General features: G+C 36.6%; 2 protein-coding genes across 2 annotated transcripts; both read left to right on the top strand.

Annotated features, from left to right (window-relative positions):
• The first annotated feature begins 1,143 nt into the window (after positions 1–1,143).
• LOC143610209 (DNA-directed RNA polymerase II subunit RPB7) lies at positions 1,144–2,482 on the top strand. Its single transcript, XM_077084749.1, has 6 exons — positions 1,144–1,276; positions 1,360–1,525; positions 1,612–1,662; positions 1,759–1,824; positions 1,929–1,997; positions 2,347–2,482. Exons 1-6 carry the CDS (start codon positions 1,161–1,163, stop codon positions 2,410–2,412), a joined length of 534 nt encoding a protein of 177 aa, XP_076940864.1. The 5' UTR covers positions 1,144–1,160; the 3' UTR covers positions 2,413–2,482.
• Positions 2,483–4,487: 2,005 nt separating this feature from the next.
• On the top strand, positions 4,488–10,755 carry LOC143610198 (alpha-mannosidase At3g26720-like). Its single transcript, XM_077084740.1, has 28 exons — positions 4,488–4,685; positions 4,783–4,866; positions 5,472–5,560; positions 5,652–5,826; positions 5,916–6,035; positions 6,108–6,191; positions 6,293–6,364; positions 6,454–6,567; positions 6,640–6,740; positions 6,829–6,922; positions 7,011–7,178; positions 7,263–7,358; positions 7,436–7,501; positions 7,593–7,649; positions 7,725–7,944; positions 8,048–8,187; positions 8,279–8,338; positions 8,709–8,768; positions 8,848–8,967; positions 9,064–9,183; positions 9,271–9,336; positions 9,415–9,527; positions 9,611–9,695; positions 9,796–9,906; positions 9,979–10,074; positions 10,160–10,207; positions 10,298–10,366; positions 10,451–10,755. Exons 1-28 carry the CDS (start codon positions 4,494–4,496, stop codon positions 10,664–10,666), a joined length of 3,036 nt encoding a protein of 1,011 aa, XP_076940855.1. The 5' UTR covers positions 4,488–4,493; the 3' UTR covers positions 10,667–10,755.
• Positions 10,756–16,060: the final 5,305 nt, after the last annotated feature.

Genomic DNA, 16,060 nt, shown 5'->3' with positions numbered 1-16,060 from the left:
CATCAATTTTACAGATGATCAATTAGCATCAATTCAATATTTTTAGGCTTTTAAGTGTTTGATTTTTAGGTCTAAACCATTATGTCACTTCCTTCTAGGGCTGTGTGGTTTCGAGCTCGAGCTCAAAATTAAACAAGGCAACTTAGCTAGGCTCGAGCTCGATTTTGAAGTTAAGCCAGCTTAAGATCAAGCCAACGAGCCGAGCCATGTCTCGAGCCAAGCCAAAGTCGATTTTGGCTCGGTTACAAAAATGAGCTAACTCAGCTTAGGTTGTTTCAAATCAAGTTCTTTTAGTTAGTTTTATTCGAGCTTTAATCTAGCAAGCCACAAGCTTTTTGAACAGCCCCACTTCCTTCCATATCATAACAATTGGCATAAGAACGATGCTGTCAGAACCTGACCCGGCAGCAAACAGCGTTTCTTACTGGTGCACCGATCGACTGGATTTAAGAATTAGATGACATCATGAATAATTTGTTAATTGTTAATTTATTTACAAGTTTGGCGTAGATTTGCAATTTACTTATGTTTGGGTGTAATGTATAAATATATTTAAGTGAAATATGGAGCCTCAAGTAGTAAATGAACCCGTGAATGAGATTTTGAGGAGACATAAAGGAATTTGAAAAACTAGTTTACCCCTAACTTGATGCCCTGTCTCGGTCCGACATGCTGGTTGAGATAGCATTGATACATTGGCAATTCGTGTCTTAACGGGTTTAACAGGTTAGAGATGGTGCGCTTAACATAAGTATCAAACATTAATACGACTTGTTTAACTACTTTATATGCCATGACTATAAGACAATTTTAAGTTTCATGTACCAATAAGGGAAAATGATAGAGTAGAGCCTACTAATTTCAGTTATTTAAGAAAATAAAAAATTCACATATCGCTATTTTAGGATTAACAGGTCTTATCGTGTCTTAAGCAGGTACCCAATTGCCAGCCCTAGATACAAAACCGATATTGTTATATATTGAAATTGCGAAATCGTTTCGAATTGTACCATATTTTGTATTTTTGTTACCGACGCACAAAGAAAATATTTTGTTGCGGATGAACAAGATATTGAGGAATTGTCCATACGTAAAATCATAATTATTGATACGGGCGTTTTCCACATAAAAGGGGAATCTTTTGTTTGGTTTCAGGAAATATGTTTTTCCACATTGTCCTGGAACGAAACATGCAGCTTCACCCTCGCCATTTTGGTCGGGATCTTCGCGAAAAGCTTGTTGCAAAGCTCATGAAAGACGTAGAGGGTACTTGCAGGTTTCAGTTTCTATACTCCACAACTGTTTTGGTGGTAAATTTAACCTAACGTATGTCTAATTTCATTTTATTTTTATTCACAGTGGGCGACACGGGTTTGTTGTTGCCATAACAGGCATAGAGAATGTAGGAAAAGGGCTTATTCGCGATGGCACGGGTTTCGTCACTTTTCCCGTCAAGTATCAGTGTGTTGTCTTTCGGCCTTTTAAAGGAGAGATATTAGAAGCTGTGGTCTCCATGGTTAATAAGGTTGTTATATACTTTATGCAGAATGTTTTCTTTCTATAAAAATACATTTTTGGCTCAATAAAGTAATTATTTGCTAAATTTTGCAGATGGGTTTCTTTGCTGAAGCCGGGCCTGTTCAAATTTTTGTGTCAAACCATGTGAGTTAATCCTTTATTTATTTAGTAATTACATAAAGAAGATGTGTATTGATCATGAGACTTTTATGACATCATAATTCTTTTTTTTCCTTTCAGTTGATACCCGATGACATGGAGTTTCAGTCGGGTGATATGCCTAATTACACAACTTCAGATGGATCTGTATGAATCAATATTGCAAATGTTATAACTTCTGGTTGTAATCGGCGTATCGGTGATGCATATTTGAATTTGATTTTGTCGTGTTTTTGTGTTTTTTTTTTCAGGTGAAAATCCAAAAGGATAGTGAGGTTCGGTTGAAAATCATTGGGACTCGAGTCGACGCCACTGAAATTGTATGGCATAAGTTATTTCAAAAATACAATTATTAAAATATATGTAACTGTGGAGGTTGAATTGTGTAAACTAGTCAAGCCGCTTGTTAGCTACTCGAGATTGGCTCGCTAAAAGGTCGAATTGAGCCGAGCTTAAATGGGCTTGAGCCTAAATATAAGCTCGCTTAATAAACAAACCTGAGTCAAAGCTTACTTATCGAGCTCGAGTAGGCTTAAACGAGCTCGAGTACAAAACACGTTTTCTTTGTATTTTTAATATTTATATGCGTTCATTGTTTTACAAATGATATATATATTTTGTCCCATTTTAAACATATTGAATTTATATAATGTGGTTGTTGCTTTGCAGTTTTGCATTGGTACCATTAAAGATGATTTCTTGGGTGTGATTAGTGATCCGGGTACAACTTCTTGATGCGCGGGACTTCTCAAGCGTGGTAGACTTGGTACAACTTCATAATGCATGTGATGCTTGTTATTTCAATAGGCATTCAGAAAATGAAATCATGCATGTACTGCTATTTAAACCTTGTTGCACTAACATTTGTGGGTTTTATCTATTGTAGTAGTATAAGATGCACTTTTGAATTGTGGACTCTTAACCTGTTTTGGAATGTAGCCCAAAAGTTTGTTTGATTTATTTATTATGAGGCAACTCGTAAAACTGGGTTTTCATGAAACTATCCATAAACCGATCCATGCAGCCCAAGTTTCACAGAAAAGAATGAAAATGTGTTAGTTTTTGTGAAAATGTGTTACCGACTAAACGTAACAGCACCACCCCTCATGCACAATACACTTATTAAGCACGAGGTACCACACGACACCATCAAGCATAAACCGGGAGGTTTTAACAATAGCGGGGTCCATAGTCCTCAATGCTCAGGTTGTCACGCACAACACATATAACATGAAGCACAAACAACTGATGGCGCTCCCAAACATCAATTAAAGGCAAAGAAATCAGGGTTTTATATTTAAAACCCCTAAATAGAAAACGCCAAAGCTCAACCAGGAAAAATAAAATACATAAAATCCGTTTTGTAACTCTATATTATTACCATCTTAAAAATCAGGGATTTAAAAACCCAAGTCAAAGATAGAGATCATATGACACCTAACAACACAAAATCAAACAAAAACCAGCAATAACACGAACTAAATGGAACCCGGTTCACCGCCACCTAAAGTTCCGTTCATAGAAAACTTTGTATCAGCTTCTACTTTTTATAACCAACTATAAGATTCTGAATAACAGTAAAAGCATTTCATTTTCTTTTACAAAAGTAGCAAAATTTACATTAGTATTACTATGAGCAATCATATTTAAATAATTTTGTCTTTTTCTAACGTGTCGTTCAATAGGACATTGCTTGTGCCACATATTGCTTGTGCGTTGAAGTCTAGTATTTCAGAAAATGTCACTTATGTTGGGTCAAGTTAGCGTTTCTCATCCTCAGAATTCAAGATCGTGTTCGAGGATTTAAATACCTCAATCGAGCCGAAATAAAAAGGCCCATAACCTTAATGAGTAATTAAATATATAAACTAATTTTTTTAAACAACGCTTAATGTTATAACAATAGACATACTAGAGTATATTATTAAAATCAAACGCTGTAATAATTAACGATTAACAGATGATTCGTGAAGCTCTTCTAGCATTGGAAAAAAAACACATAGCTTGGTCATTGGTGATTGGCTTGGTCAACTGCGGAGTAACCATGTGGTCAGCGACGAACCAACAACGATGGTCGACCGAGTTGGTCGTTGTTCAGGTTTTGTTCACCATTCGCAAAGAAGGAAGGAACCAAGGAGGAATTTCAATCGGTCGATACTTCTTTCATTTTGCGTTGGGTTTTTATTTTATTTTGTAGTTTTTAGTTTTAGTTTGGGTCCAATAATTTAAACATGATTAAATGAATTATGAGTAAAAATATTTTTTGATCCAATAACTATAACATGGTAAAGATCAAATCATATTTTATAAGTTTTATATTTTTAAATATATATATAAAAAATATTAAAAAAATTGACCCTCAAAAATTACATACCCCAAACGACTGTCCAACCGGCACTACCTTCCAACCAATCCGGTCTAAAATTTTGGTTAATATGTTTGCATCACTATCACTATAAAATAATAATAATAATAATAATAATAATAATAATAATAATAATATATCATTATTCCAAAGTTAAATAAATCCAAATATAAACTAAAAAATCCATAACATTACATTTTCCTCATTTGTTGACTCTCTACTTGTTTAGATCTTCGGATAAACTACACGTACACTTAACCTTATCCACACTTATACTTATTCAAAGTAGGTGGCAAAACAAAACAAGATTAAATTAAAAAGAGACTTGACATTAATTTACACCATGCGTATCGTCAGCTTTACTCCACTATCATTAACTCATTTCCTTATTGGAACTAATCAACTTCCACAACAATCGTCTTCAGCTTGCAGCTGATAGCCACCGGAGCCGATGAATCTCTTGCTCAGTACACTCATCCTCCTGTGGATTTGTGCCGCGGAGTGCAAGTACATGGTGTATGACACAGCTCAAACAATCAAAGCTCACAAGCTCAATGTGCATCTGGTACCTCACTCTCATGATGACGTAGGCTGGCTCAAGACCGTCGATCAGTACTACGCCGGTGCTAATAACTCAATTCGAGTATGATTTTACTTCTCTATGCGCACATGCATTTATTTGATTATTATTATTATTAGTTCATTATCAACTGTTGTTTGATTTAATTGAAATTAAACAGGGAGCGTGTGTTCAGAACGTGCTGGATTCGGTGATTTCAGCTTTGCTTGATGATAAGAATCGCAAATTCATATATGTTGAAATTGTAATAATAAGTTTCTAATTTTGTGTATTCCTTGTAATTAGGTTTATTAGTTATTTAGTTTGATTAGATAAATTGGATTTTAATAATCTCGTCTTTTTTAGTTCGCCGATGATAATCACATCTAAGAAATAGATGCCACACTAATTGTTTTTATTGGACCTTCGTTAAGACAAACTTAACTACGTTAAGTCTTTTCCGAATTTCAGACTGTGGTTTTAGGGCTTTTGATTGGAAGGAGATACAAGTCGATTGACGTAAAACTTATCTCAAAACGATGCTCCAGACGGCTTGGTTTTTGTTAATTGGAAGTTTAAACACCTGAATTGGAGCACTGTTTCGAGGCAGGTTTTACGTCAATCAACTTGTATCATCCTTACGATCAAAAGACCTAAAGCGTCAGTTTGGAATTCGGGGAAAAAAAACTTAACGGAATTACGTTTGTTTAACGGGGTCCAGTGAGAAAAAATAAGGCCAAATGTGGGACTGGTGGCAAGAATTTTTTTGAGGTGGGATTATTATCAGTCAACTGTAAAAGGATAAGGATTATCAAAATCCAATTTGTCGTTTGATAATTGATTAATTTCCCCCTTTTTCGTTCAATTTAGGCGTTTTTCCAGCGATGGTGGAATCAGCAGAGTGAAGTACTTAAAACTAAGGTCAAGGAGCTTGTTAATAACGGTCAACTTGAGTTCATGTGTGTTGATTGATTTTGATCTTTTTATTTTGTTAGATTAAACACTGTATAAATGTACTTGTTCTTAACCCTAATTTGTCGCACTATTAAGAAATGGGGGAATGTGCATGCACGATGAGGCAACACCGCATTATATAGATTTGATCGACCAGACGACTTTGGGACACATGTTTATCGACCGGGAGTTTGGTCAAAAACCTAGAGTTGGTTGGCAGATTGATCCTTTTGGTCACTCTGCTGTCCAGGCTTACTTGTTAGGTGCTGAGGTAGACAGTTTATTATCTTTCTGAGATATAACATAATGAACAGTTTAAGCGATGTTTGGTTCATGTACTATACCTGCAATATGCTGCAGGTGGGATTTGATTCTCTGTACTTTGCTCGAATGGATTATCAAGACAGGGAAAAGAGGAAAAATGAAAAGACTCTTGAGTTTGTATGGCGGGGTTCTAAGTCTCTCGGTTCATCTTCACAGGTGATGTTTTGTTTTATAGCTTCTTGTTAATGTTTAAGTGGTTAGTTAATGTTTTTATCTGGTGACTTGCAGTTATTTACTGGTATATTTCCCAGACATTATGATCCCCCTGATGGCTTCACATTTGAGATAAATGATGTATCTGAACCTATTCAGGTAATTGACATAGAACACAATTACCTTGTCTGATCTTTGATTCCTTTGTGGCTATGTTTGATTGTTTTTTTCTTGGTTTGATTATTTGTTCTGTTTTGAAGGATGATCATCTCCTTTTTGACTACAATGTTCAAGAACGGGTCAATGATTTTGTAGCTGCTGCTGTTGCTCAAGTATGCAACTGTATCTCTGTTACATGCATGGGAATGTTTTTGTAGTTTTAAGTAGTTATATTCTTAATTAAGTTTCATATTTGGTGAAGGCTAATGTAACAAGGACAAACCATATAATGTGGGCAATGGGAACCGATTTTCGGTATCAATATGCAGTTTCATGGTTCAGGCAGATAGACAAATTTATACATTATGTTAACCTGGTATTGCTCTTTATATTTGTATGTGGTTTATTTATTTACATAGAAACTAATAAGTTAGTTGTTATTGTGAAGGATGGGCGTGTGAATGCACTATATTCTACGCCGTCCATTTACACAGATGCAAAATATGCAGCTGATGAAACATGGCCTCTGAAAACTGACGACTTCTTTCCGTGAGTACAATGCTAACCTTCCATGCCAAACAAATTGACACACTGTACTTCATCTTATGTTCTAAAATAACAAAATGGAAACTTATAGATATGCAGATAAAGTAAACACCTATTGGACTGGATACTTTACTAGCAGGCCAACTTTTAAAGGTTATGTCAGGACAATGAGTGCTTACTATGTGGTAAGTTGTACTTATTATACAAACTATTTTTATAATAAAAGCATGTTCTGGACTTCTGTTAAGATCTCACACTATGCTGCAAATTCAGGCTGCAAGACAGTTAGAATTTTACAAGGGCAGGAATGGTTCTGGACCAAATACAAATGCCCTAGGGGATGCTCTTGCAATTGCTCAACATCATGATGCAGTTAGTGGTACCCAAAGGCAGCATGTGGCTGCTGACTATGCACTGCGTATCGCAAAGGGCTATGCTGAGGTGGAGCTGATTGATATTGTTAAATTTTAGTTTAAATAATCAAGAGACACGTGTGTTGATTATTCTAGTACTACATACATGCAGGCTGAGAAAGTTGTTGCTTCTTCTTTGGCGTTCTTAACATCATTAAAATCAAGTGGAAACCATGAAAATGAAAAATCAGTTGGCACGTTTCAGCAGGTTGAATCTGGATAATATTTATGTGATTTTGACTACATATTTGGTCAGTGGCTAATTGGTATAGTTTGATATATCAGTGTCCTCTACTTAACATAAGTTATTGTCCTCCATCAGAAGCTGTTTTGAGTGATGGAAAGAGTTTGGTAAGCATAATCTTCATCTCTTTTTTATTAATTTCTTTTTTTTTTTCTGATGTCTAGATGACTATCATAGTAAACTCTCTTATCTTTATAGGTGATAGCTGTCTACAACCCTTTAGGATGGAAGAGAGAAGAAGTGGTCCGAATTCCAGTGCGTGCTGAACTTGACCTTGACTTTGACTTTAATTTCTATTGTCTCTGTTTGATGTAATGCGAGTTGCTGCAGGTTTCTTCTCATGATTTAATCGTTTCGGATTCAAGTGGAAAAGAAATTGAATCACAGCTTCTTCCAATTTTCAATGCATCATTAAAAACAAGGGATTATCATGTTAAAGCATATCTTGGTAAATCTCCAACTACTACACCCCAATATTGGCTTGGATTTACAGCATCTGTACCGCCTCTCGGTTTCAACACCTACATTATCTCAAGTGCCAAACACACAGGTCAACTCACTGACCCTGTTGTTACAATTGTGTCAATGTTACAAATAAAGGTTCACAACAGTTGAGATGATATTAATATGACATGTGTAATAATGATTAGCAGATACAAGTTCAGCAATGTCAACAGTGTGGACTTCAGATAGTACTAATGATAAAACTGTAATTGTTGGTGGAGGAAACTTGAAGCTGCATTATGCTACAGATGAGGGAAAGCTTACACATTATATCAATAACAGAAACTTGGTAGTTAGCTTATGTTAAGTTGTAGCAGCTGTGTGATATATGATTTTATCAAACATAATATTAATATTTCTTTCTCGGCACATGATTCAAGGTTGAAGAATCCATTGTACACTCATATAGCTACTATTCTGGGCATAATAGCACAAATCAGGTACATTGATTCTGTTCTTTTTTTTTTCTTTCCATTCTTGTATGATAAATTACATGAATGGTCCTTGTGGTATATCCGGATTTTACTTTTGGTCCACAATTATGAGAAAGTGCACTATCAGTCCCAACTTAGACATAAACGTAACACAAATGGTCCCTGACATGTATGGGCAATTAACTTATTCTGTTAGGTGGTCTAAAATTACCAAAATACCCTTTACTATGTTAATTTGTGCATAAGTTGAGTTCTGTGATGTGGCGTGCTTTCCCATACTTGAGGACCAAAAGTGATATCTGAACATACCACAGGGACCATTCGTGTAGTTTTTTCTCTTTTATTCATCCTCTGAAGTTGATTCTGATTTTTGAAGGCCTCTGGAGCTTATATCTTCCGTCCTAGTGGCACATTTCCAATAAAATCTGAAGGGCAGGTAAGCAATTATCCTTTTCTAGTCCTATATTTGATTTTGAGGTAATTAGCATAAGGACCCATTACATGTTCTATTACAGAAAGCTTTTGCTGTGCTAAAAGGTCCATTAATGGATGAGGTGCATCAACAGCTCAACTCCTGGATATATCAGGTCACTCGTGTATACAAAGAGAAGGAACATGCTGAAGTTGAGTTTACTGTAAGTTTTCAGTGGCTTGATTATATTGTCACGGTGATAGTTTTCTGGTAACACGCGCATACTATCTAATTTCATATTCTATAATTTGGTAACTAGATTGGACCTATACCTATAGATGATGGTGTCGGGAAAGAAATAACAACTCAGATCACAACTTCCTTAAAGACAAACAAAACATTCTATACTGATTCCAATGGGAGAGACTTCATCAAAAGGGTATATAGATAGATAGATATATAGCTATATTTGTATCTTAATATTCCTCTCTATGTTTGCAGCCTGATATTAGTCACTGTTTTGTAGGTTCTTAATTACAGAACCGACTGGGACCTGCAAGTTAACGAACCAGTTGCTGGAAATTATTACCCAGTATGTGCTCATATAGTAACTTAAAAGTTTGACTTCCTTCTAATGGTTTGACTTCTTGTTTTCTTCATGGTTGCTTAGATAAACCTTGGAGCTTATGTTAAGGATGAAAATTTGGAACTTTCGGTGTTAGTGGATCGTGCGGTAGGTGGCTCGAGTTTAGTAGATGGTCAGATAGAACTAATGCTTCATAGGTACGATTTTCAGTCACTGATGTGGCACCTCCAAATATAATAAACATTTATAATAAGCACATACTTTTAATTTGTTTTTATAGGAGGCTGTTATTCGATGATGTAAAAGGCGTTGGCGAGGTGCTAAATGAGACGATATGTGTCCTTGATGATTGCAAGGGATTGGTGGTAAGCACGCTGCTTCATTGTAATATTTGTTAACTTAGCAAAGTAAAAAAGAAAAAAGAAAAAAAGAACGATCTATTATTCATGTTTGGTGTTATGTTAGGTCCAAGGCAAGTATTATATTAGAATTGATCCCGTGGGAGATGGTGCCAAGTGGCGTCGCACGTTTGGTCAAGAAATTTATTCTCCACTCCTTTTAGCATTTGCAGAACAGGTAATATGATCTATTATTTTATATCTCTATATGTGTATTCATGTGTCCTTTTTATATATTTATATGTTGCAGGATGGAAATGATTGGAAAAACTCTCATGTATCATCCTTCTCAATGATTGATGCATCATATAACTTACCGAACAACACAGCAATTATAACTCTACATGTATACATTGATCATATTGTAAACCTGTGTTGTTAGTTGAGGCCATTCATTGATCATATTGTTTTTTAATATTTGATCACTGCAGGAGCTTGAAAGTGGAACCGTACTCCTTCGATTGGCTCATCTTTACGAGGTTTTTGTTCAACTTCAACATGTTTATAATAATTTGTCATGTGACATTTAGTATGATACTTAAAAGGGTTTTTGTTGTATGGTTTGAAAGGTAGGGGAGGACAAAGATTATTCTGTAATGACGAGTGTGGAGCTGAAGAAGCTGTTTCCAAATCGAAAGGTATTTTATTTAACTGCTCGTTATGGGATTGTCCGATTATATACTGAGATTGTTATATTGATTTGTGTTAAATTTTTGTTCCAGACAAGGAAGGTGAGAGAAATGAATCTATCTGGTAATCAAGAAAGAGGTGAGATGGATAAGAAGAGGTTAAAGTGGAAAGTGAAAGATTCATCAGAAGGGAAGATTGCGAGGGGAGGTGGTGTTGATCCTGAAAAGCTAGTGGTGGAACTTGGACCCATGGAAATCCGGACGTTCTTCATTGACATTGATAATCTCATAATGTTTGGTTCTGAATGATGTATATTTGACCATGTTATGGTCATGTAGGGTGAACTTTACCACGCTATGGTCATGGAGGATGCATTTGACGATGTGTTTTTAATCGTTCATCCTTTTGGTTTACTTTGTGGTGTTGTGATGGAAAATGAGCCCGGGTTTGGTGACACTAAGGAGTTAATGAAATGAGTCACGTTGCGATAACCGAAAGGGTAACCGATTTCCTTTCTTTTTAAGGCCAGATGTGTGTTGGATATGATGCTTGTTAAGCTTTTAGACCGCCTTCCTTTTAGTTTTACCTCAACTGCCTGCATATGACCAAAGGGAAAATAAAGGAGCGGTTGGGGTCAAGCTCCAAAGAACAAGAGTTCCTTCGAGACAAAAGACATCTTACGCTTGATTCTTGCTAATCTAAAAAAACAACTATAAATGAAAAGGCAAACTTGATCATGGAATAAAACTGAGTTAATTGTGCTTCCCATTTGAATTGGCTTCAGTCTTGTAGCGGGATAGGTATCCGTTTGACGTGGATGAGTTGGTTATGGTCAAGGGTACGAGTAGTCAGACTGCATCAATTACCATTTTCACAAGTGGACGCTACTGCAGTAAAAAATGCACATGATGCTGCAACCGTCAGCCCAATGGCCAAGTGCATCAACTGTTTTAACCAAATGCCTTGCACGAGCATGTTCACTATTTGAAATCGATTTTTTTAACTACAAAATACACCCTTTAATTCTACTTCTAAAATCCACCTGGTGTCTGCTTTGTGGGAGTTAAAATCCACACCAATTTGGTGGGATGAACACCAGGCACCAGTAGGCCATCAGCAAATTGATTCTATATCTTTGGGGTTCAAAATGTAGCCAACAGAAAGGTCTTTCTAACTTCAAATTTATGCCTCAAGATACAGAATTGCGTCCAAGATTGATCTTTTACGCAGATGTGGACAGTTTGGTAAAACACAGAAAACAATGAATGAAATGCCAAATTATGTTTTCTTCAGTCCTGAGATCTTGTAGAGGCAGATGGAAGAAGGGTACAAACCAGACCAAGTGCAGTTCTTCAAATTGTAAATGCGAAAGTTTTACAGTCTCTTAAATATCAAGTGAGCGGAGTTGGGACATATATGATAGTCAGGAATTCAAGCAGATAACCAAGAAACAAAAATGCCTGAATTAGCATCAAAGAAAATTCTTGCTTTTATTCTTGTTTTTATCATTTACATCTCAAGGTTTAGAACCAACATGCACTCAGTGCAATGTATAAATAATTTTGCATATTCAAACATTACATGCCCAATTCAAGTGTCAAACCAATAATATAAACACCACTTACACATACCCAGGCACTCTCACAAGAAGCACACAAACAAACCCCAATAATTAACCGATCGCAAAAATCCCTAGCCAAAGCACTCTTCCAACACACAACAGCAGCAAAGGGCAGCCAGACTGCAAAACAAACAGTTCAAAGGGGTGTCAATTCGGATCTTATCGTGTATAACAGGTTAGAAACGACGCACTTAACACACATAATATGTATATGTCATGGCTATAAGACAATTTTGAAGCTTCATATACCAATAAGAAGAAATGGACTCTAGCTACTGATATCAACTATTTAATAAAATAAAAGAATCCCATAGCGCACTTTTTTTATTTTTTGATTAGCAGGTCCTATCGTGTTGCCCAATTTAAATAATAGAGTAAACTGCGTTTTCGTCCCTATGGTTTGTCCAAATTTGCGTTTTTAGTCCAATAGTTTCAAATTTGCGATCTCCGTCCATGTGGTTTCATTCACTTGCAATTAAACCCGAATTCACTAATCCCGTCAAGTCTGGTCGTTAAACCCATCAGCGTGCCCTTCACGTGAGGGGCAGTTTTGTCCTTTTTTCCCCGATTCTAATTCGCAAGCCCCCTCGCGTGAGGGGGCATGGGTTTTATTTTGGGAAAAGAAAAGGACAAAACTGCCCTCACGTGAAGGGCATGCTGATGGGTTTAACAATAAGTCTTAACAGGATTAGTGAATTCGAGTTTAATTACAACGAAAATCGCAAATTTGAAACTATTGGACTAAAAACGCAGATTTAGACAAACCAAACCACATGGCGAAAACCGCAGTTCAGTTCACTCTGAATAATGTTTTGCAAATTGTGTAGAGTGGAGTACATACCAGCCCTTAAGGAAAGAAGAGCAGCCATCCTGATCATGATGATGATCATGATCACAGTGGTACACTTGGTAAGGTGGCTGGGGCGGTGGTGGCGGATAATTTGGAGCAAAATATCCTTGATAAGGAGGCGGGTGTGGCGGATACGAATATCCGCCTTGTCCTGATGGATCTGGGTATTGGTAACCCGATGGAGGGTACTGATGACCAGGAGGTGGTGGTGCAGATGGGTAGCCTGATGGCGGAGGGTATGCAGACCCGTATCCTTTGTTTAAGAAGCCAAATTAATAATAATAATAATGAAAGCGTAATAAGGTTGTAAGGAAGTGAGGAATGAATTAATTAATTAATAATACCTGGTGGTGGGTAGTCCTGGTAGCTCATTTCTTTCTCGATCAGAGTCGATGACGATGACGATGACGATGACGATGACGATGGATGTTTGTTTTCCTCGGAAATAAATATAATAATATATTTTACTCGCCATAAACCTAGGAACCGTCTACAGTCTACTTGGATAAAAATAGCATTCCGGTCGGGTGAAATTATTTTAAGATAAGCTATAGCTTTAAACAACCGTCTAGGGGTGTTCTTCAGGTTAGTTTTTCGGATTTTGAGTTTTTCGGATCAGGTTTTTCAGGTTTCAAAATTTTAAATCCAGACCCGAAAACCCAAATCTCTCACGGTTTTTTCGGGTTCGGATTTTTTCGGATTGGGTTAATCGGGTTTTGAGTATCCTAGGAAAAAAAACTACAGTACATTACTAAATTTAAATGTTACACGTTCTTCTTTACAGGTAATGTAAATAAACCAATAACAAAACAAAAAAAAAACCAATAAAACATCCTAAAAAGAGTAAAATTTAACAAAGTTCAACCAAACAAACAAGACCGAAATAATCATCTTCAGTATGCCGTGACTAGGGTGTTGGATTATAGTTGTCTTTTGTAATAAATTTAAACATTAATAAACAATAAACAATCGATTCATAATTGGTGGAATGACAACAATCTATTCAGACTAAATTCTGATAACATAAGCGGCTAATGCTTAGCCTGTAATACCTAAAAATATATATGGTTTTAAAACTAAGAGTTTATTCGGGTTTTTCGGGTTGACCCAAAACCTAGAACTCGGACCCAAGAATCAACCCGAATTACCTTGGTTCGGGTTCGGGTTAGCCTCTTCTTGGGTTTGGGTTTCTCGGGTCGGGTTAGTTCGGGTTCGGGTATGGATTTTCTCGGGTTGGATTTCGGGTTTCAGATAAAAGTGACAACCCTACGCGCATTGCGTGGCAAAATCGATTGGTTGGTGTATGGGTCGGCAAAACCCAAGCGCTAAAACCCAGACATTGGTAAAATCTGCTCGTTGGTAAAAACCCAAACGTTGCGACGGTAAAACCCATACGTTGTCATTCCCAAACATTGAGATGGTGAATCGAAGTGAATTATATTGGTTTTGGTTACGTTCATTACAGTTCCGGAACTAAAACAAAATAAAACAAAAAAAATAGATAAAAATTGAGGTGGACAATGGAGTAGCCTTAGTTGGTGAAACTCAGATGTTGGTAAGCTCGAGCTTTGTCGGTCCCGAGCAGTGGCAGCCTAACCATTTTGGTGGCCTAAAGCAGAAGAAAATTTTGAGGCCTTTAACAAGAATTAAAGAGATTAAATAATAGAATTTATAATTTATATTTTAAAATTTACGGAGGGATTATCGTGTTTCACGTATGAAGCTATAATACTTTGTATTTTCAATTAGAAAAATAATGAAACTAAGTATATAATACAGATTCAAGTTTAGGAAAAAATGGAAACAAAATAAATTAGACATGGCATAAAGAATCTACAAAATAAAAATATCACTTAGGTGAGTGAAGTGGGAGTAGAACCTGAGTGGGAAAGCTTAATTTTGGTAGTTAAAAACATGTAGCTAACCACTAGAGCAGCATGTAATTAGGATTGTTCAAAAAGCTCGAGGCTCGAAACTCGGACTCGTGGCTCGCTCGATAAAAGCTCGAATAAAACTAGCTATAAAAAGTTGATTTGAAACATCCGGAGCTGATTTAGATCTTTTTTGTAATCGAGCCAAAATCGACCTAGGCTCGGCTCGAGGCATGGTTCAGCTCGTTGGCTCTATCTTAAGCTCGTTTAACTTCAAAATCGAGCTAGAGCCTAGCTAAGTTGCCTCGTTTAATTTTGAGCCCGAGTTCAAAACCACTCTGGCTCGACTCGGGCTCGGCTCGTGAACAGCCCTACATGTAATGGTATGTCATTTATCGTATTACACATTATTAATAGTTGTTTCTCTCTACAGAAAAATAGTTAGTTTTAAATGGAGGCCTTATGTTTTTAGGGGTCTCAAGCCCTAACTTGGCCTAACAATACTGTTGGGCCGACCCTGGTCCCGAGCATCGAGGTGGGCGACTTCGATGGTCTTCGTTACGAAAAAAATATAAAAAGTAAGGTGGTCCAATGGGTGGCCTCGGTCGGTAAAACTCAGACATTGGTAAACCTAAGCGTTGTTGGTCCCAAACGGTGAGTCTACGCCAGTTCGGACGGTCTCCGTTAAATTGGTTACAATACCATAACTAAAGATAAAAAATTAGCGTGGCCCAATAATAGGCTGTCACTTGGCCCAATAGAAGGCATGCGACGAAGAATCAACCATGGCTTTTACTATATACAGATAATTATGCTTCACTTTTATGAATTTCATGTTCAATTTGACAACAGATTTAACTTTTTCATAGAACTTTTAATTTTTTAAATATATAAAACTCTTTTTTTAACGATTAGCCAATAAAAAACGACGAAATAACAAGAAGCTATCTCGCCTAAATACATCACCAAAGTTTACGTATAAAACACCTTACAAATAAATGAAGCCCATGCCCACCTATACAATGTTTGCATATTTTCAATATCAAATCTCCGCCACTTCTCCCATGAAATACATGTATTCTTCGACCTATTACATCGGTTCACTGGTTTTCGCTCGAACATCACCGCATTTCTAGCATTCCAAATACACCATACCGTCACCATACCGTCATTAGACAAACAAGATGAAAAATCTTCGCTTTTCGTTTAGAGAAATGGCAATATTTATATAATTCTAATACATCACGAGCGGAAAAGGCATATATCGTCGCACCTTGCACCAATTGACTATTCTATTCCAAATGGCCTGGGCAAAGCTACATGAAAATAGAGATGTTATGCGACATATGTAAAACTCTAA

The sequence above is a fragment of the Bidens hawaiensis genome, unplaced genomic scaffold (genome assembly GCF_021521415.1).
Source record: "Bidens hawaiensis isolate Kalapana, Puna unplaced genomic scaffold, B.hawaiensis_p1.1 tig00024998_1, whole genome shotgun sequence".
NCBI classification, from domain to species: Eukaryota; Viridiplantae; Streptophyta; class Magnoliopsida; order Asterales; family Asteraceae; genus Bidens; species Bidens hawaiensis.
This window is presented reverse-complemented; position numbering and strand designations above follow the sequence as displayed.